The 23,240-nt window shown below is 38.4% G+C and overlaps 1 protein-coding gene across 1 annotated transcript in view; it reads left to right on the top strand.

Annotated features, from left to right (window-relative positions):
* Positions 1–2,174: 2,174 nt before the first annotated feature.
* The window catches only part of UVRAG (UV radiation resistance associated), a gene marked incomplete at its 5' end in the record, with an annotated part of 78,234 nt that continues 57,168 nt past the window's right edge, over positions 2,175–23,240 (top strand). The window contains 5 exons of the mRNA XM_009701066.1: positions 2,175–2,292; positions 3,705–3,739; positions 6,074–6,235; positions 7,639–7,713; positions 13,408–13,493. Coding sequence (XP_009699368.1) covers positions 2,175–2,292; positions 3,705–3,739; positions 6,074–6,235; positions 7,639–7,713; positions 13,408–13,493 — 476 coding nt within the window. The remainder of the gene's footprint in view (positions 2,293–3,704; positions 3,740–6,073; positions 6,236–7,638; positions 7,714–13,407; positions 13,494–23,240) is intronic.

Below are 23,240 nucleotides of genomic sequence, written 5' to 3' on the forward strand. Positions count from 1 at the left end.
ATGAGAAACTTGTTTGGCTTTGCTTGAGGGCTACTTTATTGTAACATACTACTTAAACCAGGCCCACAATTAGTTTGCAGTCCTAAACAGACCTGGAGAAAGTTGCTCTCTTTGTTAGATGCTACGTGGGCTATTCTTCTTGGGTTGTAAGGGATTTAAAAAAAAAAAATGAAGGGGGGAATTAGCATGGTAGATGATTGATTTGTATGCTACTGAAGTTAATTAAAAGGAAAGAGATGGCACATAAAATGCTTGAATTGTTTTTATAGGGATTTCAATGTATATTCAAAGCCATTTCTTAAGGAGTGTTTGAGTTGCTCATAAATGGCCAGCAAAGCTACACAACTTTAAGATTAGATTTGAAATAATGTACAAGGTCTATAGTCCATATAGCTTTTTTAAGTGAGACTTAATCTTTCTGTTGACATACTTGATACCAATTTCTAACAAAATAAGACCATGTAGTTCTGCAATTAAACAGCTTGAATGTCTTTTTATTTTAATTTTTTTATTTTTTTAATTTTGTGTTGCATGTATATACTAGAGGTATCTGAGCATCCCATCTCAGGCTCTGTTTTTACCCTAAGTCATAAATAGACTTTGCAGGAATGAATCCACTGGTCATTTTGAGTCTGTCACATGAACAGAAATTTAATATTCCTCTTACATTAGTTTTTCTTTCTGGAAATATATCACTTAAATGATACAAAGTGTCATAGTGTGATTCCAAAACAGATGATGGCATTTCAACTCTTGTCAAAAGCCTTTTAGGGCAAGCTGCAAACAGAAAAGTTGTCTTTTGGTTTCAAAAGCATTTTAAATCCACTTTTGGTCAGTGCGAGAGTGTTTCGTTTAAGGTGGATCCAGACTTACAAATTAACAAGATTTTGGGAAAAAAGAGTATGCTGTAAAATGAACTCTGTGGTAGAAGGATGCATGAAACCAGTTGTTTGAAGCTTGTACGTGGTTTGTAGTGATCCAAAAAGGATAGGGAGCCATTTGTCACCATCACCATGGTAAATGGGTGAGACGCTGGTAGGTTGAGAGATTGATGGGGAGAATATGATACTGAAGGATTTGGTGAGAACTTTATGTATTTGAAGTGGCAGCTTGCTGAGTGCTAAGTTCACGGTAGTCTGTTTTAAGCATGCGTGGGTTTTCAAAGTTAAAATAAGAACCACAGCTAAGCAATTATTTAAGAGTGACTGGACAGACCTACAAAATTACTTTGTTAACTAGTTAAATTTAACAGTAAGTTAGTAATGTTAAATATTTGTCAAAGACGAAGGGTGTAATATGCTTTGAAACTGAGGATTTTAGCCACAGCTATTAAAGCTGTTTGGCACTTAGAGAGAGAGCGGTGGGGCAGAGAGATTGATTGATTCAATCTGATGATTTTTTCATTCAAGGCACAATTTTGTGGCAAACTAACGTAATGTTGGAGTTGGACGAAATCACTTAAACTAAAGATTTTAGTGACATATTCTAGTGTATTCAGTCCAAGAGAAAAGGACTCGGGTATCCAAGCAGATGGTAGCTGACAGACATCACAAATTTGACTGTGCCCTGAATTTTCCCTGAAAATCTGGATATGTCTTTCTGATGTATTTTACTTTTATTTAAGGTTGTTAGAGCAGTTTCCAGGATTACTGTGAATTCAGGAAGCTTTGTTCAGCCAGTTACTTATGGCTCTGGATTGGGTGGTGGTTTATGTTGGAGCTCTTTGCCCACTAGTGCTTGTTGAAAATAGCTTTGGCTAGGTCGTGTTTCCAGTGTGATGATGCAGAACACCTGGGTGATCCTGCTGCTGTTTGATGCTAATAGTGTCACTTATTTCCTTGGAACTGCTCGAATGGTTGGGGTGATTTAGGCATGTGGAATAAAAATTATGTATAGGACATGAGTAAGAATAGCTTGTTTTGTGTATCAGTGTCGCTTAATCCGAGCTTATAGGTGCTAGTTGTTGCTTGTCCAGTCAGTTTCCTATGGCTTTGCTGAGTGCTTGTTCTTCACACTAGCTTTCTGCCAAAGAAAATGGAGAGTTTGGGATTTTTTTTTTTTGACAACAGTACTTTGGAAATCATTAAAATGTTTTAATACAAAACAAATGAAAGGGTTCAATTTCAATCTGAGAAAGTTCTTTAACTATTTAGGATTTTTTTTCTTATTTGTAGCGCCGGCTTCGTCATCTTCGGAATATTGCTGCACGTAACATTATCAATAAGAATGGTTATCGCCTCTTGGATACATACTTCACTCTTCACTTGTGTGATAACGCCAAGATATACAAAGGTAAACCAGGCTTGCGATCAACTTTTTTACTAGTTTATCTTTGAATTCTTGTGATAGGAAATATCTGTCCTTTTTTTTGCCTTGACAACCCGCTGCCATTATTTACATCACATATACTAACAGTGGAAAAGAATTTTTTAGTTTCCCGAACTTCATAAAACCTTTAAGTAGCAGCCAAGGAAGCAAACCAGATGACAGATTTGGTAGAGTCTCGTAAATCAGCCTGTTTTTGTTGTTGCTCTCCTCTCCCCTCACCAGTAATTTAAGAAACTTGGGAACTTCCAAGAGCACAGAAAAGTTAAAGCTTTTGAAGCCTTAGTTGCTTTGTGTGGGGGAGACTGTTCCACTCTGTGTGTACCAGTTATTTTACGGACCACAAACCAGTACTTGGTATTATCAAAGTTTTTCGAAAATAGAATTCTCAACCAATGACAGGAAGCATTCAGGCATCTGTTCTGCTTTTGATAACTCTGAGTGTTAGTTCTCATTTCTCTTTAATGCTTTGCTTTCCACTGCAATGGTAGAGAGATGTTATTGAAAATCTATTTTTATGCTCCTTTTGATATGATCAACAGTTGGAGCTTTGCAAATGAATTTTGTTTTTCCCTTTTATTTTCAGCTAGTGTAGTTGAACCTTGCTTTTTTCAAGGTTGCAGTTGTAGAAGGATAAGAATACATGACTTGAGCTTGCTACCTGGACTTTCTTGTGGTGGTTGGTTGAACCTGTAGCTGATGGCTGTTTCTCCAGTGTCTCATGTATGGGACTGTTCTGCCTCCATCAAAACTTTATCCTTCGACTCCAATGGATTGAGGGATATTGTACAAAATCTGTATTCCAGCCTCCAGAGCTGTCTACCTAAAGACTTTAAGCTCTTACTTTGGCTGGGCAATAAGGTCCATGTGTCAGCAGTTGCTTATTTCCATTTAAATATGGGGTTCTTGGCACTTCTGTGAGGTAATTTGGCTGTTCGCTTTCTAAGCATCTGGAACAGGTCACCCTTGCTCTTCAGGAAAGCAGTGCAATTAGTTTAGCTGTACTGCACTTGTCCAGGAAGATGCTGTATGACAAACTAGTCAATTTGCAAATGTCATCCAAATATTGTAAAGTACTGGGGTATGTTCTTTCCCCAGAAACCAAATCCTTAGTAAATCTTGAGGATTATCTTGGGTATGAAGATGAAATGCGAAATTTAAATAATGACTTCTAATAATTAAGTGTGAATGAGTACTTTTAGTCAAAAACATGACTGCATTTTAAAGTCTTTCTTATGAATCTGTTACTGAGAAACTAGACCCACTAGCATTTACCTTTCATGAGTGTTATTTATTTTAGCTTTTTCTATTTCAAATACTAAGATTTATCTCAGTGTTTAAGCTAATCTAAAGGTGTTTTTTTGTTCATTTTTCTTTAGAATTTTATAAGAGTGAGGTGATCAAGAATTCTCTGGTAAGTTATTTTAATATGGAAAAACTTTCTTTTAAAAATTGTGTTGTTACTGCAGTATATTGATTTCTCTGCTGAATACCATAACTGTTAAATGTGTGTTTCCACTCTTCAGTTCTGCTAGGAGCATCACGTTCTTCTCCTTCTCAGGTTCTTTTCACAAGGGTTGGAATAGTGAGTTACTGAATAGTGGAAATGCATGTTTGTTCTAACAGCTGTGGAGCAATGGTCTGTTGGGACTCCTGCAGACAGGACTAAACACTCCAAGGGTAGGGCCTTGTCATGTGGAAACTGTTCAGTGCTCAGGTTAATATACAATATATATCCATTTATTGAGAACACCAAATAGACAAAGTAGTATTAGCTGGATTTTTACTGGTTTAACTTCTTTCAGTATCTGAGAATTGTATGCATCGTAACTCAGGTTTGTTTACAATTCATCTCTTTTTTTTTTTTTTCCTGTTCTTGCTGGTGTTAGCAACAGAAATAGCTCGTTTTGTTTAAATGTCTGTGAATTGCTTATTCAAGGAGCACTTGTATATTACTTTGCTGGGTGTACAGATTCATTAGAAGCTCATGCTGTGCAGTTTAGCAACCTTGGTGTAGAAGGAGAGTCTCTGCTTGCAACACCCCAAATAAAGAGAGAGTTAAACAGTGTTGCAGAATATACCTCTGATTTCTTTGAACATCTTTTTGTTGTGTAGGTAAACAGTGAGGAACATGTACCTGCATATATAAACGTGTATTCTTTGAAGAGCTAATAGCTTTAAGAAACTGAAGTTTGAAAACGTCTTAGAGTTTCTAAATTTTCCAGTTTGGATCAGTGAAGGGACCGGAACTGAACAGTTTATTACAACTGAGAAGGGGTAGGTCTCTTTGTGGGAGTAGGGTGTTGCAAATGTTGGGGAAGGGAGTTTGAAAAACTGCTAAACAGACTTTTTAATGTCTGTGTCAACAAGGTAGAACCATTTATAGCACACTGGGCTGTAAAAGGCTTGAAAACCTCCTGAAGGAGGAAAAGCTGTCTGTATCCTCAAGGCTGTTGACTTGGACAAGAAACAAGTTCCTTGAGACTTAAGGATTTTGAGTTCTGCCTATTCGAAGTCAGGAAAAGGCATAACTAAAAGGGAATATAATCAAAGGAGATACAAGAAGACAAAAATCTGAATAAATGATGTCCTGAGCGATTTCCATACATCATCTATGGGTATCTTAATGGCCTGTTATTCTTGTGTCTCAATAGCTGCCAAATATCCCTTCTCCTTAGGAAGACTGGATTAATGCGTTCCTTCTGTAATACTTACTGGGTAGCTTTGCCCCTCCCTTCTTTTTGGAGGCATTGTATTCTGAATTGCCTAATACCAGCTCAGAGATGGTTGGCCTGTTCCAAGCTGCTTAAGCACTAGAAGGGAAGGCTTTTTTCTTTCATGGAATGGTGGTTTCCTACTTTTTGTTTTGGAGGAGCTACCATTTCTGTGTGCGGCAGAGGAGGGAGGTATATATAAAAAGCACTTTCCCATTTCTGTGTTTGGATACTCTGTGATTTATGGCCTGTGGAAGTCCTAAAGTTGGTATCTGGCTCTTGGTGCTAGTAGTGTTGGATTGCCTTGGTTTGGTTGCAGCTTGGGCCAATTACAACAGTTTCCGTAAATCTTTAATTTAAATGTTATCAGAGGTGAGTGCAAGTTCTTGGAATGCCTCGTGTTTGCAAATCTGAGTTCTAGTGGAAAAGATGTTTGCGGTTTAGCTTAATGTATGCTGCTTCTGTAAAGCTTGGGATGCAAGTCTGATCTCTTGGACTGAAGAGGAGGTCTTAGTGACAACATTTGAGGATTGCCATCAGCATCAGTCAAGGAGGAGAAGAATGTGAACAAACCTGTCAATAAATTATGCAAACTGAATTACTGGGGAATAGATCAGCATTTTAAATTTAACTTTTGCAATGTAAGCTATACCCTAGTTCTCAGAAACTGAATTGTAACTTGGAAAGGAGTGTTACTACCACTTTTAAAGTTCTGGATTTGGCTGAACTGAATTAGTAAATTCTGAAGGAAATTCTTCTGCATCTTGTAATGGAAGGAAGCAGAACCCACTTTGAGTTTCTGAAGTGCTTCACAGTGTGTAGCTTTTAACCCAGGAATTCTTTCTAGAAAACAGAATAAGAAAGCAGCAGAGCATGTTGGCTTCAACTCTGTGTAAACCTTAACGGCTGGTGTTCATTATTCTTAGGGTTTTTTTTTTAGTCTTTGACGTGGACTTTGCTACTTTCTGAATTGTCAATTTTAGACTACTTTCAACTTGTTTGAGTTGTTTTTATCCCTCTTTGAATACCTGCAGAATCCAACATGGAGGAGTCTGGACTTTGGAATAATGCCTGATCGTCTTGATACCTCTGTCTCTTGTTTTGTTGTGAGGATCTGGGGTGGCAAGAAGGAGCACTTTCAGCTTTTGATTGAATGGAAGGTCAATCTAGATGGGTTAAAGTACTTGGGCCAGCAGGTAATGTGAAAACAGTATTTTCTCAACTTTTTACTTAAAGCAAAACATTTGGATGAATGAATATATTGAATGCTAAGAAGGGAAATGAATGCATTTGAAGGGCATATTTTAACGTTTGATTGCAGAGATTCATGTTAGCTTACCTCAGAGCTTTAAATCTTGTCTAGCTGAATATTTTACCAGTGTGACTGAGCCTCTCAAATGATATTGCTAGCACTTGGTACTTTAAATTGCAGTGCCTTGATTCAAGGAAATAGTGATATGATTGTACATACAATTAAATGAATATAGATTATAATGTTTATTAATTACAGTTTTAATCCATTCTCATATTGATGACATCCCATCAAAGAGCTTCAGACCAGGGAGCTTACTGTATAAGATCTGTTTTATTCTGTTATTTGTCTCTTACTAGTAGCCTTTTGAAAGAGGTGAAAAGTGAGGTGTTTTCTATATTGTGGAGCTTATAGTAAAAGTGGCTCAAAAAGAAACCAATATCACAAAAATAGTAAAAATACCAAAAGATACGTTCCTTTTGAGTCAAATAGGTTGCCTTAATTCCAATGGGCACCTTTTGATTGATTAATTGATAGGCTAAGCATGATGCCATATGGTATGGAATATCCCTTCGGTCAGTTGGGGTCAACTGTCCCAGCTGTGTCCCCTCCCAGGCTTTTGCACACCCCCAGCCTTCTCGCTGCGGGGGCAGAGTGAGAAACAGGAGGCCTTGATGCTGTGCAAGCAGTGTTCAGCAATAGCTAAAACACTGATGTGTTACCAACACTGTTTTAGTCACAGATCTAAAACCCAGCACCATACGGACTGCTATGAAGAAAATTAACTCCGTCGCTGCCAGACACAGTACCCTTCACAGTGTAGCTTTTTTTCCATTTGCTTTTACTGGATGGAAGAAATGGCTCCCTAAAGAATATTCTCTAATGCATGATTTTATTTGAAATAATGTTCTTTACATTAATAGCAGGATATTAGGTACAATACTGAACAATAATTTTGTGTCTACTATGGCCATAAAAGCCTAATTTTGAATATCATTTGAGGAAATATCATATGAAAGTTAATTACTCTTGAGACTTATCTCTTTGATTAGTTTCCTGGTCTCTTAGTTATTTTTGTCAGCTGGAAATGCAACAATAGGAAAGATGCTATGGCCAGTGTTTCTGATTTCAACATAGAATGGCTGAACATGGTGACTGTTAATAAAACTGTGAAGCAAATGCATTTTTTTTTATGGTTAAATTCAGTTTTCTCTTAGGTTTCATGTGCTTTTAGAATTACAGGTGCTGAAAGACTGCTTTTGACTATCAGAGCAATTCATGCTTATTTGCTGTGTAAAGTCATAGTAAGCTGACTGTAAAATGATTTGTTTTCTTCTCTTCTTACAGATACATGCAAGAAACCCAAATGAGATTATTTTTGGTCTCAATGATGGTTATTACGGAGCTTCATTTGAACAGAAGGTAAGGGTATCTTGTATTTGTTCTGGCTTGTTAGTACTGGTAACAAGCTGAAATTCAACTTGTGAACTTAAATTTTCACACTTGGATGCTCAAACATTAAAATGTTTCATTTTGAGAAGAAATACTTTTTTGACAAGATGGTTAAGAACTGTTATCTTGCCTCTGGTGCATGGACATCTGAGCTGTTTTGGGAAGACTTAGAGCATAGCAATTCAAGTCCAAAAAAACTCTGGTTACTGAAAATAAACCTTGACTTTGAGGCAGACATTTCATTCAAACATAGAACATTTTGAAAATGGTGTGGCTGTTAGGACTTATTTTCATGGCAAATATAAAAGCACAGTAAGTTTTGGTTATCAGTCTTAAAACCAGTTTGTAGCTCTTAAGTGGGAAGCTGTTTACTTGCTCTGTGTTGCAACTGTTTCACCCCATGTTTTTTTTTTTTTTTTCCAAAGGCTCCACTGTAGTGTTTGTGCTTGTCCAGCCAATATTGTGACTGCAGCCAAGTTAATTATATGGCAATGGCGATAGCTGCATCAATGATGAAAAAGTTTAAACTTGCCTGTTGTAAATAGGACAGCTGATGGGGTTTTTCTCTTTTTTTGTTTTGTTTTTTGTTGATTTTGTTTTGTTTTTTTTCTTAATCCCAAATTCCTGGTGGCAGTAGTATGGTATAGATAGGTTTTATAAGGAGTCCCTGGCTGGAGAGAAAATGACTCCTTGACACGCAGCTACAGTTTCTGCATTAGGCACAACCAGCAAGTCCAGTCTTGTGAGGATTTGAATGGAAGCAATAGCTTTATAGTCAACAGCACAGGTAACCGTTCGTGTGTGGGGAGAGTGGAGCAAGGGACAGAGTGACCATCTATGCAAAACTCTCTGACTCTACGCAAGTCTCCAAACTGTGTTTGGCATTTTGATCATTGTTCTTCAAATTGTAGATGGTTTGGTATGTAGCTTGGACTCTGCTTCCTGGTGCTGTTAACTCAGTTTTCCTGAAGCAGGATGTAATTCTAGCTTTTCATGATTTCAGTATTAATAACCTGGGCCTGAATTCAATGATGGTAACGCTATTCTCTTTCCTGATTGTTTGGTGTCAGGAATTGCTCCCTAGATCACAGGTTTAAAAGCACATCTTAGGTTTGGTTCTTGTACATCTTGGGTTTGGTTCTTGTACGTGTTCTGTAGCTAAGTTGCAAATACAGTCATAGCCTATATAGAGCACAAATAATCTTCTTTGTCCTTCCCTGTAATTTATTCAGTTCTTTCTGGCTGTAAGAGCTAGAAATTTATTTTGTCACCCTACTCTGTAGCTTCTGATTGCTTGCTTTGTCAGTTCCTTGACTTACAACTCTTCTTGTATAGGACATACCTTCTGTTTTTAAGTGACTTGTCTGCCGTTCAAGCCAAACTAGTTGGCCCAAGCAAACTCTTCCTGTAACCTTCAGAAGCTGTGTGCACCTAAGGGGTATTTCTGCTCTTGGTTGCTCTTGCTTTAGAATTTATATGTCAATGCTGGATATTCTAAATATGTAGCCCCACTTTGGTGGTTATGCTAAATATTACTTATGAAGCACCACCTGAAACCATCAGTAGGAAGGGATTTTTGGTGTCAGGTTTCTGATCTCTTGCAGTGTCTTTTTGGTGGCTGTGGTGGCTCTCTAATACTTTGAGACATCTTAGTCGTAAGCCTCAATTTTTGAGATAATACATGGATGGAATAGCAGTTCTAGTTTTTTAGCACTGGCACGTATGAAACTTCATTATGAAAATAGATGCTTACAAATACCATTTCGCAAGCCTAGTGGAAACCTTGTGCACAAAGACACTTCAGTGTTGGAAGTGTCCTCTATTTTTGCACATCTCAGTATGGATAAAATTAAGGTATGGTACTCTTCCCCCTCCCACTCTTCCCCTCCTCCCCTTCCCACCCATTGCTCAAACCCCCCCATGTTACTTTAATAATTCTTTGGACTATGAATTAATTGCCAAAATGGATTTATGGAGTCTTACAATAAAGTGCGTTTTATAAATGTATTAAATGTCTTTGTCATGAATTAAGACCACTTATGAGCCAAAATAAGAAAATTGTTGGAAGTGGACTAAACCATTCTGGCGATATTTCATGAACTCAAGAGTTTCAGAACACACTGTAGATGTACTTCTGAGCATTGCTTGATCCATCTGGAACTAAATGTAAATTCCCATTTACTGTCTTGTGAACTTACCTGTGTTGAGAGGTGGGAGCCTAAAAGCTATTGTAGCAGAGTAAACTGAAGTAGGGCAGGAATGTTAGGAGCTGTCACAACTATTTTTATTGATGAAAATTGTAGATTTATTGATTAAATGCATATCTTCCTGGTAAACAAAACCAGCAAGAGCAACATGCTCAAATCGGAATATTCTTATTGCTAAATTGTTTAATTTAAAATTGAAGCACTGGAAGCTTGCAGCTTCAGGAGGTAATGCACTTTAGCTACTGATTTAGAACCTTCAAGCCCACTTACATATAAGGTAAACTTCAAAATGCAGGTTTGTGCTCAAAATGCTTGCTTTGTAAGAAGTTCCTGTCGTATAAAGGAGCAAAGTAGAAAACTCTAGCAGCAATACTGGTGGGGAAATTCTAGGTAAACCAGACAATTGTAGTACAGCAATTATTGTCTTTACAGAATAAAAGAATTGTATCCAGGGCCTCTTTATTGTTGTTAATATTGTCACTGACTCTTCCATTTTTTTTTCTACTGATGTCAGAAGAAACTTTAAATTCTGTATCCTTGACAATATATAGGTATTAGGAATTTTACCTTTCTTCCATTTCTTCTGTCCAGCAGCAACTTGAGTGTTGCTGATATGCAATGAAAAAAAAAAAGAATGTTTTCTTTGGGTAATGTTCTTATTCAAGCTGCAGTTTTCATGCTACAATGGATACTTAGCTCGTGGCAAGAAAAAAGTTGGGAAATAAGGTTTCAAAAGCCTTTGTGTGTGCCTTCCAAGCCCTGAAGGGTATTACTGCTTTACTGTAGGTGTCTGACAGGGCTCATGTAACACTTCTAGCGTTTATAGCTTTTTTCTCAATGTAAATACAAAGGTGGGCTGCCAGTATAGCTGCTTTGTTCTTAACCACATTGGACTTTCACATAATTGTACCTCTGACTTATGGTTTTTGGTTTTTTTAATTATTATTTTGTTACAAATTATGCAGTAATTTTGCTAGAAGATTTCAGCAGAATTCTGCTTCTGTCATCACCACCATGACCAATTTATTTTCCTGTTTCCTTTCTGGCATGGGACCACTGAAGCACTTGTTCCTCTCTTGGTTTCATCCTCTCTAGTAATCACACAGTGAAACTCTATTTGGATTTGCTTGAACTTGACCAGTGTTTGAATAAGATAGATGTGAGCTTCAGAGGCTTTTTTTGAAGCTGTCAACCTGGATTTAATGTATTCCTGATCCTTTAGCAGTTTTCTAAATCTGCTTGGTTTTGTCCAAGACTGCATGCTTGTGTGTTTAAAAAAAAAAAACAAACAACCAAAAAACAACCCAAACAACCCACTTTTTACCCCAGTTCAAGAAACAGAGTTCTGGGTGCTATACTAGCTTTCCTAAAATGAGGTTTCTCCTTCTCTGGTTTCTTCAATGCCTTCCTGGCTTTCAAATCTTCTTTCTACCATTTTATATTTGCTGCTACTAAATGATAAGACTTGCCCTTGCTCTTGCGGTGATATCTTTTCAGAAAGTACATTTAGGGAAGCAAGTATAGCTTTTAGTTAACAACTAGCTTTCTGTTGTTTCCTTAAAGAAATAAAAACAGAACTAGTCTCTACAGTTCTCCATAACTCAAAACGTTTGGCTGTGTTCAGGGGTACAGGGGTGCAGAGGAATAAGTTATATTTATCAGGGATACCGGATTGTAGCCGTTTTTTGAATCGTCAAGCAGGAAAGGCCCTTATCTTTGGCAAGCTGCATCTCTCTAAAGTTATGTGGTCTCCAGTGCAGGTAGGGTCTTTCCGTGCATATGTGTGGGGTTTTTGGTGGTGTTAGTTTTTGGTTTTGTGTTGTGTTTTTGTGTTTTGTGGGTTTTTTTGTTTGGTTTTTTTTAGCAGATAGATCCTGACCACTTTGCAGCTTTTTGTATGTTTACAAATATACTTGCCTGTATCTAATAAATGCTGTGGCAGGGAAGTGGACAAACTCCCATTTCAAAAGGCAAACTTCTTTAATCACCAGGTCTGAAACCCTTCGGTTGCATGTTCTGCAAATTTCCTCGGGGTAGAACAGTTTGTATAGACCAGTTGGTGTCTGACTCTTTGGGAATTTCCTTTCAACACACTGTAGTACAAGAAAAGGCTAAAATATGTTGCTGTTCCAAATTCTTTCCCTCTTGAAACTAGTTTTTCTAGGCCACTCCTCTTGTTCTCTGAAAAATTTTGCACTTTGCTTTCTGAAAGCAGTGTTTCTTGAAACGACATCAACTTTATCGTGTAAAATGGTAATGCTGGTAGTTGTGCATTTTCAGTTTTCCACCGTCTTAGTTCATTCAAGCATTAAGATGTCTCTATTTTGGTATTTTTTCAGGGGATATATATATGGATTTCAGCATGTAGGATCCAACATCTTGAGAATGGAAATGAGGAGCTGAGATAGCTGCTGATATGGTGCCTCTGTTGCAATAGGATGCATGATGTAGTCTATAGATCTCATGATTATTTAGGTGGAAACTTATTTTTGGTGGAAAGGAATGTCTGCTGCATGACCTGTGGCTAATGCAGTTGTGTCAGTAGATGTTGACATGTATCTCTGCATTTCAACATCTTCTATATGGAAACAGCCTGTTGAGGCAGGAAGGGATACATAGGCAGGGACCATGGTACTCAGAGTACATCTGTATCACTCTTGGAAAATTAGCTGATCATGTGTACCAGCTGGGTCTACCTCATGCAGTAAAACAAATGCCTTTTTCCTACAGTCCATAAACTTTCTGACAATGCTACCAGGTGATTTGATTGGCTTAAAATTTGTTTTATCATGTGAAGAAACAGTTCAGAGTTTGTGGTGTTTCTGGGAATTTGTGTGACTGTGCCTGATATGGAAAAGCTCGGTATCTGACCTTTGCAACATGAAGAATTGCTGTTTGTCTGTTACTATTTTGATGCCTCTTGTGCAGAAAGTACACTTTGGTCTCTTAAGGATGACATAAGTTTGGTTCTTTTGTAACTTCCAGAAAATTGTTCACATCATTCAAAACTAAGATTGCTTTGATCTTTTAAATATGTTACAACATGGATAAAGAATAGGGATTTATCTCATGGTCTTGTACGTCTCTGGCACATTACTGAATAGGCTCTCAGACCTGAATCTGAAGAATGGCAGTACTGTAAATTGCATCCTTCAGTATTTCTGTGCATAAAATTTGTGTGGTAATGGATTATAAAGTTCACGCTCCATGTCTAGAGCACAGATAAAGTGATAGGTCATTATAGGTACTTTACAGGTAAGTGCTGTTGTAGGCCAGACTTGAACTTGATGATATTGCCACCTTAAATTGTTTCTACCTACTGTATGTAAGACTGTATGAAGACCGATTTAAAATACATTAAATGCAAGATCATTTGTTCTCCTACCAAAAGTGCATGCTTTTAGTCAAAATGGAAAAATTTTTTATTCTTAAATTAACATTCTTTCTTTGCCTTCAGGATCACTCAGGTACCCTGAAGAATAGTCTTCTCCAGGTGGATCAGAACTGTGTTCGTAACTCTTACGATGTCTTCTCTTTGCTTAGGTAAGGTTTTTGAGAATGCTCTGTGTAGCTATTTAACTTTTGTTAGTGTGTGTGGAAGGAGCCTTTCCAAATATAAAAAGACCTTCTGGACTGGAATGTGCAAAGGGGATTCTAGGTAGTGCTGATTTACTGCTGATAGCAAGGAGAATGGGCCTTGATGTGTGTACGTTCCTTGGTGGTCTCTAGGCTTCTGTCAGGAGGAGGCTTGAGCACTCTGAACTAGAGGTGGCTGTGGAGCTAGCCCATGGACTTGCCTTCTGAATGTTGAAATCATGGAGTTTCTTTGTTAGAGAGCTTCTGTGGAAAGCCCCTACTCTCTTCTTCTCAACAAAATTAAAACTTAGAAGAAGTTAGATGTGGTACTTCAAGACATGGTTTAGTGGACATGGTGGCATCAGGTATATGGTTGGACTTGATGATCTTTGAGGTCTCTTCCAACCATAATGATTCTATGATTCTATGAAATAAATTAGAACAATGGGAAAAAAAGCAACTCAACAAAACTTAACTTGGTGGAATGATGCTGTAGTTGGAACAAAACAGCTACACGCCTAAATGTGTGTGGTTATGTTTTGTCTTGTTTTTTAAAATATTGAACCGCTGAATTGAATTTACCTTTTGCATAATTTTCCCTTGTATAATCCAGCAAAGAGGCACTGCATAGTCAGGACCCAGTTACTCCAACACATGTATGGTGTGAGAAAGGTATGGTAACTGCACTTCTGGGTGGTTACTTAGGTGTCTCTGGTGGTGAAAAACACAAAATGCTAGTGTGAAGGTAAATGAGAAGGCGTTTTTCAGATCTGCTTTAATTATAATAATTCAAGAACGTTAGCTATGGGAAATATAATAGAAGTTTTAAACACTGTCAGCAGGTTGGTTTTGAGGAATTTGTGTTTAAAACGCATTTTACAAGACAGACTGATAACTTAGTTCTGCAGTAATAGCAATAGATGTACTGCAAAGGAAACCCTTGAAAAGACAATATTTAATATGCTTTCAAAAATCTTTGGAAAACTGCATTTCGTTTTTATCAAAGTTGAATCCAGTTGATAGTGTTAACAGTAGGTGTCGCTGTTGCCTGCCTGAAGCGTTAGCTCTCTCTTCTGTCGTGAGGAAAGCCGTAGGAAAAGTGAACTCTAGGTTACTTATTCAGAAGTCTTTATTTTATAAGCTCTCTTAAAATTTAAATGTGCTGTTTCTTGATTCTGTAAAGCATATTTAAACTAAAGGCTGCTTTCTAAATGTCTGTCTTCTGTACTTTTAATGGAAAACAACCAGGGGACATGTTGTGAAGTTCTGGTTACATTCTGGCACAGTCCATTAGAAGAGAACTCTTATGCTACCTAACATTAAATCTTTGTTAAATAGAAAGAAGAAAATGTGTGCTGGTCATCCTGATTACTTTATTCATGCGTTTTTTTCACAATTCCTTTGCACTTCTTTGTAGTATGAAGCATGCTCCAGAAAAAAAAACACTCACTATTATACTAGCTGGTTATGAACTTGACTAACTGGAGCTCTGTCTAATCTGAACTGTGGTCCTTCTTCTGAAAGTGTCTAACTGTCTATCATAAAGCTGACAAGAAATGAAGATGTCAGCTTTGATAAAGCTCTCCTTGCTGGATGCTCGCCAGCGCTGTTTTGAAACCTGATTACTGGAGCCATGCGCTTTGCTTCGTCTTGGGAAGATGAGAGTCCAGGTGCTGTCTCTTACAGTTTCTAGGCATGCTCTTGGGTGTAGCTCCTGTTTCGCCCTGCCTCTGAGCTAAGACATCCTCCTTTCTTTTTGTTTTGGCCTAAAAGGAACAGTTTTTTCGAGACCTCAGCACCAGGCCTGCTGCTGATTACATTTCAGTGGATTCTGCATACCCTATCAAGGAGTACGTACTGCATTGTCTAGTTCCAGCAGAAGTTAGAAGTTATAATTTGTGGCCATACGTAGATGCTCTTTTTGCCCATTTCCTTTTTAGGTAGGAAAATTCTTCGGGAACTGAGGCAAAGTCCTCCGTGTAGTCCAGAATCCTTTCTATTCCCTCTCACATTAACTCCGTTGTTTCACAGGTATGCTTTCTCTACTGTTGCCTACCTTTGCTATCTAGCTCAAAAGATTGGTGATAGCATTTATTTCTTCTAAAATAATCTCAAGTCTCTTTTTGTTAGGTGTCCTTTTTCTCCTACCAAGCAGTCTGGTTTGCCACCCCCTGCAGGAGTCCTGGCTTGAGTAACTAGCCTGTGATTTCTTTCCAAAGATGCTTTCTTTTGTGAAAACATATTCCACTTACAACCAGAAGACAGAGATGGGCATAATTTGAGTTGAGATTCATTTGACAGGACATGTACTTTGGGAGGAAATGAATTGCTGTTTGCCTGCTTCTGTCAATTGGCTATAAAGAGAATAGGGAGGTGTCTATGCTGTAAAGGTTTGCATCTGGTCACATAAATCCCATGTTTTGAAGACTTTCTCATGATACAGTATTTGTCAGTAGTAAAAATTCACAAGCTGCACATGTGGTTTCCTAATGTTTTCACGAGACGTGAATATGAAGAACAGCTTGTGCTGGATTTGTTTGAACTTCTCAAAAAAGGGAGCAAGTCCTGGTGATGGTGGTGTCTGTCTTGGTTATTCTCATGGTACTGTGCTGCCAGGTATGGCACAGCCACTGTGGTCAGCTGTATGGTATGAGAATTGATTGAGAGCAGGTTCTAACTCAACCCTTAACTCTTGAAAAATTGCAAAATGAGAACTTCTGTGCTTGATCTGTCCGCTCTCAAAATTGCTTTTTAGGGAAGAAAGGATTTAATTTTTCGGTTCTTTTTACTTCTCAGAAGAAGTGAATAGCTAAAACTTACAAAGCTTGTGAATAAGCCTTAATGAAAAGCATGTGCTTGGCTCAAATTATGTTGATTTAAAAAAATTAATTAGGAATGCCAGAGTGTGTGAACAGTAGAAAAATTTTTGAGTGTTGGATTAAAATAGTGCCTGTGTGCTCAGATGCTTAATTACATGGATTTACAAGTTAATTAAACAGAAGGAGAAGTTTAAATATCCAGACAGCTTAGCTTTACACGAGGAAGTTCTCAGCACCTCTGCAGCTCATGAACCTTCTTGTTTTGAGGCAGGGACAAGATCCTCAGGCAACCATAGTGCTGCTAATAAGTTGTTCATGCCATATGGAAATGACGAATGTTCTTCCAACCATTTGTTTTACAAAGGCTAACTAACAAAACTTAACCACCCCAACTGGAAAGCTAAAATTTGGAGGTTTTTGTCCCTTGGCCATATTGTCAGATTTCCTGAAAAGAGGTCACTTAAAGGCTTTCTAAATATTATGTTGCTGGTAGTAATAGGTTATACAGTAACACGTTTCACCTTTCACATAACACTCAGGATGGACCAAATTCATCTGAGGTCGTGTTCTGGACATGTATCCGTAATCAAGCTCTCGGCACGTTTGCAGCACTAATGGGAATAGGTTTGTATTTAGTATTCTTGTAGTTTTCTACCCTTTCTTTTCTTTAAACTTTGAAAAATAGACCTCTCAGTATTAAGTGGTGTTGGGAAGATGGGATATGCTGGCAATCACTAAAGAAAGGGCTTAAAATCCTATATGTTCAAGTTTTACTTCAGATCCTAAATACAAAAAGTTGTATCTTGTATTCTACAACAGCTTTTCATGGTATTATGACACTTGGAGCAATTGGCCTGCTAATAGCTTTTGTGTCTCTGAGTACGTGAGTGCCTGAGATCTTCCCAAATTTTGCCTGGAGACAAAAAGTGCTCTAGGAACTCGTTGAAGTTTTGCTTCCTATATTTTCATCTGTCCGGTCACCACATTCTCTATGGTTTAACCATTCCTTCAGCAGATGGGATGGCATGTTTGTGCTGTTTAGCCAGCCAGTTAGTGCAAATCAAAGACATTTTGGTTGTATTTTTGTTTTAAAAAAAAAAATACTGTGTTTTAACAACAACAAAATCTGATATTGGTACAATTTGAGTGCTGGAGATGAGTGGAAGACCAGCTCTAGGCAACTGTTGTAATATTGCTAATATCTAATCTAGCTGGAGTTGATTTAAATAATACTTCTAGGTGTTAAAGGGCTTCCTCTGCTACTGCCACATGTGCATCTGATCTAGTGGATGAAATCTTGAAAACTAGAGCAACTCCAGAGACCACACAGACTGTGCCTTCATTAAAAACAACAGATTCTCACGGTTCTGGTGATAAGCAAATAAATCTGGCTGCAGTGCCCTGTACAAGTAAATGTGACTTTTCAAACCAAATTATAATACTAAGTGAACAATTTCCCTGTATATCGTGTCACAGCAATGATGACCCAGGTTCAGTGACCTTAAATGGTCCAAGATTGCTAGTGACAAGGCATTGCTCTGAGGAGGACCAGAGCTCAGATTCTGAACTGGCAACTAATTACTGCTTTCTGTGTTAGAGGCTCAAAAAAACTTGCAGTGCACCCTTGAACACAGGGCATGTTAATACATGACAAGTAGAAATACAGGTTACTAGAAATTGTCTTAAGTGCCGGTGCCTTAAGTGTGCCCCTCTTCTTCAGATTTCATAATCTGTCATAGGCCAGGGGTATGCTTCAAGTGCCAGGCTTTGTTTCAGCCTTTGCCATTTGTAATGTAACTGTACATTGAAAGAAGAGTGCATGTCTTAGCACTGAAGAGATGTTATTTAAGAGTACAAATGTAGGTAGTGTTTGTCTGTAGCCTGAAACTTTGAGATGTTGATAAAATCAACTGTCTTAAGTGACCAAGACTAAAACATGGGGACACAATATAAAAGCAGCTGTTGTTTAGCGCTAGCTATCTTAGGAAAGAAGATTTTTAACAGATATATTGCTTGTCTGTTTAAATTCTTCCATCTTTCTTAGCAGTCTTATTGAACAAACAGAACTTAGAGAAGTTGATCTCTGAAACTAGAAATAGAGACAAAATTACGCAGACAACGTAAGCAGTTGTGGTGTTGAAAAGCTCATTAGTAGCTCGGAGTAGTTTCTCTGAGACTACAGAGTCAGTGGAATTGCACGTGCCAAATGTAGCAACTGCCTTTGGGCAGCTATTTTTAACACATGGAAATTATGCTAAACTTGAAGCCGTTTTTCATAAGCTCTCTGAGTGGGGAGTAATGCAGTGAGCAAGGTCTTTGTGGGCTTAAACTGCTTTGTGCTAAGGTGTATCTCAGGGGTACGTTGGCTTGTTTACAGCTAAGGAGAAGCAGAAGACAAGTCAGTCTTGAACAGTGTCAGAGTGTCCTGTCTTGACCACCAGTAGCTCGCTCAGACTTTGCTATTGTATAGTTGCTATAAGCAGCAATTCCACACTTTTTAGACTTGCAAATGTTTGGTGGGGTGAAAAGGAGGGAAAGCAGGAAAAAAACATGCGATCAGCTGCCCTCTGACTTTGGAGGGTTGTACAGCAGCTGATAACAAACCCAGAGGTGAGCCACACAAAGCCGTTCTGTCTTTTGAACTTCCCCAAAGTTCCTCTATTTCCGTCCTTATCTCCATGAAAGATGTGAACTCGGTGGAGCTGTGCAGTAGGTAGGGTTCAACCTCTAGCCTCTGCAGTTCCGACTCCATGGAAATAGAGAGTTGCTCTTTGCTACCCTATTCCTTTAGCGTGCTGGTAGATGCATAGAGATAAAGGGAGGTAGGAAAGGTTTTTTTTCTTTTTAGTTTTAAAATATGCACTGACAATTAAGTCTTTTGTTTCTAGCTTTTTTTCTTTGCTGCTCTTTCTTCAGAGAAGGATCCCCACTCATAGCCACCACCAAAACCTTTCTGAATGTTGTAGTTATGGATGTTCATGCAGTAGGAACAGTGCCCCATCCTGAGAAGATGGCATGTGTGTGGCAGGAAAAGGTTCTCGCTAATAAAACTCACGAGTTCTCACTAATAAATGGCCTGATGCCGTTGCAGTGCCTTGTTCTAGGTTTTTCTCTGTGTATCTCAACAATCAAATTGCTGGCTCACGTTGCAGACTTTCAGACTTTAATGTTGCTACTTCTGCTGCCATCACCCTCTCCCAGCAGATGTAGAAATACACCATCTTGTGTGGAATAGGTAGTAGGATTCCTTTTAGCCTGACTTGTGCTCTTAAATAAGGAAGTTCCTTGCTAAAGCTTCCCTTTGCTAGTGATAACTGTGGTGGTTTTTCAGTGATGGCCAGCCTTGATGTTTCTAAGTAGGAAAGATTTCCACCTGGAAGACTTGGCTCTTTGTACTGTGTAGGCAGCCAAGGACAAGGCAGGCATCCCCTTGGCTTTGGACCTGAAAACCCAGGTGGCCAAAGGCCAGCATAAATAAATATGAACTGTAATTGGACCTCTTGAGTGCCTCTGTATACTTTAATAAGCAGTACTGAAATGGATGAACAGTATAACAAGTGTCATCTCTCTTGGCGTAAAAACCATGTGGGTTGGAATTGTGGGGTGATGTCTTCCTGCGAAGTAGCGATGGGGATGGAAACTGGGATCTGAATTTTTTTTTTGAGAGAGGTTCCTTAGGGACTTTTATCTGTGGAATCAGACTTCCGGACAAATCTGTTCCCAGGCATTTTACTTGTGTGGTGCTAAGCTATATAGAAACTGAGACTAATCAGTCATCAGAAGAGTCAATTTACAAGCCTGGCTTTTGCCAAAATCTGTAGAAGAGAACAGCATGGATCATAGCAAGTTGAAACAGTCCATGAGGCGTAAGAGAGGTGGGGGACGGGTTTTGTATGTTAACTGCAGGGTTAGTAATGTGCTGCTGCTCTTATCTTCAGCTTTCCTCGTGTGCCATATGGGATAAAACACCCCTACAGTGGCAGGTTTTTATCGTAAGTGTGATAGGCATGTTGCTAGCTCTGGATCAAATTTGGTTTCAGAGCATTGTTTGAGAGAGGTTACAGAGAGCTATGCAGATCTTCAAAAATAGCTTTATTCTGCTTCTTTATTTGTGACGGCATGTAAAAGACCGTATCAATGAAGCAATGTTCAATTAAATTAGAAGTCATAACCCAGTCCTGCTTTTTCTGGCTTTGTTTGTGTTGATGAAAAACAGAGCTTGTCACTTAGCTAAATAATTTTCTAACAGATACCTGAAAGTGTTTAAGAAGCAGCATTTTGTGAACAACGGCATTGGGACTCTTTTTTATTTTTATTACGACATAAGAATGATGCTGCTAATTGCTTTGTTTCTCATCCTGGGCAAAGATGTCAGTGAATCCAGTCACGTCTCCAAAATGCTCAGAAATACCTAACCACATCAGGGAAAGGCAATACTGCATTTTGACTGAGAGCAAATAAAACGGATTAAAGATTCCACATTAAGGAAGATGCTTTAATATGTTTGATAATTAGAAACAGGGCAGCGTAGGGAATGCACCTATGACTGAGAAGCTGCAGAACACTCCTGTGGGCGTTATGACCATCCCTTCGTCTGGTAGCAGATCTTGCTTCGTTACTTCAGCTGCAGAATTCTACTTCTCTTGGAAGTACACTTGGACTTTAGTATGATGGCTTCCAGGAAAAAGTATAGCAATATGCTGCTTGAAAAAAAGGAGTCACCTGCATTTTGACTGGTGTTTCTCCTCCTTTTCCCTCCAGAGGGTAAGACCTGTGCCCAGTTGTCACAAACACCTTATCAGTTGTGTGGACTGGGATTGGAAGATCACAATCAAGTTGAGAGCAGCTGTTTCCTTTTTCGGATGGAACCTGTAACCCATTCAGCCTGAATTTATGCATATTTCTTTTCAGTTGTACAGTGAACTCCAGTCTTAGGCTTGCTTACTGTCCCAGAGTGAGAACTGAAACTCACATTAAGATTTGTTGGCAAGTTACACATCAGCAAAAGGCTGTTGGATTCTACTAGCGTCACTGCCCTTCTGGTAGGAGTCATCTTTACATGTTTATGCCCTTAGAAATTTGATTTGTATGTAATTTACTTTTCTACTATATACGGTGTCTTGAATGTGATTCTGTCTGTTGCCCTGGCAGCCAGGTTTCTGCAATCACAAATTGATAAGCACCAGTATAAAGAACAAAAAGAAACCTTTGTTATTGGCCACAAATACCTTTGTTCTTTGAATAAAAAAATCAAGCCATAAATCCATCCCAGCACTGGAGTTAAATGTGTGAATTGGAATAAGAGGACTAGAGACATCTCAGGTTTTGTGACTTCATTTCCGGAAAAAATTGTGCTTCACATTAAGACTCTCCTCTTCCATTTGTGCCCGGTGTGTATTGAAGGTGATCTATATACTAGATAGCTCCTTTAAATGTTCCTCACACTGGAGGCCAGGACCTCCCCTGCTGCCAGTCTGATAGACTGTTTTTTCCTTTTCTTCTCCATCTGCAAATAGCTCAAAGCATTCACTGTTGCAGTGTCCACATGGACTTGATTATCCAAAAGCTTAATTTGAGTCTTAAACATGTAGGACTCAAAACTGTTTGAAAGATTGATGGAAAGTATCTGTGCTTCAACAGCACTGTCTTATTTGAGTTTCGTACAGGACTGGCTCTTGTAGAGGTTTAATGCCATAAATGAACAAATCAGACTTGCATTTTGTTCTCTTCTTACTCCCTACTGTCTTATTTCGCCCTGCATCTGCTTTTGACAAATTGTAGGTATAGGTTCCAAGGAAATTGGGAAAGAGGAGTATATGATTATAAATTAGAAAAATTTTTCTTGTGGGAAAGCAGATGTAGCAAATGATGGTTTAAGGCTATGTAAAAAATATGTTATAACTGACTGGCACTCTCCATAATCTAATTTCTGAACTGATATAAAATAGTGTGCGTTCCATTTTTTTGTATTTAATAGGAAAGTCTTGGATTATTTTTTTCTTTAGTAATAGGTTTGGGTATTTTACTTGCAGGATCCTACGTCTCACTTATTGCCAGAAGTGTTCTGTTCTGTTTTCTAAATTCTTGGTAGTAATTCTCAGTTTAAATTTAGTCTCATTGTAAACTAAAGTTATTCTGGCAAGTAAGACCATAGGCATTTATTTCTCTTGTGAGAAGTAGCTGTAGTATGTGACTGCTGTAATTAATCGATGTATTTATGGCTTAAAATTCTGTACATGAAAAATCCAGATGTGTCTGATAGAAGCAAATAGATATTTGGAGTGTATGATAGAACTACAGAATCATGTATCAAATGTCTAATAAAGTTGAGATTCTTTCAATAATGTAAATATAAGCATATGTTAGCTTTATAGGCACAACTGTCACTACACTCCAGCTTTCAGGTTTTTAAAGATTGCAGCCAGGAATGAACTTGCTGTATAAACTAGTAAATCACTGGACTAATTCATGACCGAGAGGGATATTTTCGTTGCAGGATACTGCAGTGTGTCTTAAAGGAAAGTGCTTCAGCTGAACCTTCAAACATTGCCTCAAACTTATTGCAAGCTGAAGGAGAGCAAGCGTGTTGTTACAGCACATTCCCAAGTTGTAAAGTCAAGTTATCTTGGACCACTGCATTGTGCAGTCTTGGGAAGTCAGGAAAACTGCTTGATCTTGCAAACAAGACAAGGATGTTATTGCAAAGAAATCCCGTAACGATGACAGAAGTTTAAAACACGGCAACTTCCCCCTGCCCCCCTCCTCCACAAGTCAGTACCCAGATTGAATTGATTGGCAGAACATTTTATGCTAGAATTGTTTCAAGTCCTACAGCCATGGTAGAAAGTAGGGTTTTTTTTTTTGGGGGGGGGGTGGGGGGTGGGGAAGGAGAAAA

Source organism: Cariama cristata, unplaced genomic scaffold (genome assembly GCF_000690535.1).
Source record: "Cariama cristata isolate BGI_N322 unplaced genomic scaffold, ASM69053v1 scaffold675, whole genome shotgun sequence".
Taxonomy (NCBI): Eukaryota; Metazoa; Chordata; class Aves; order Cariamiformes; family Cariamidae; genus Cariama; species Cariama cristata.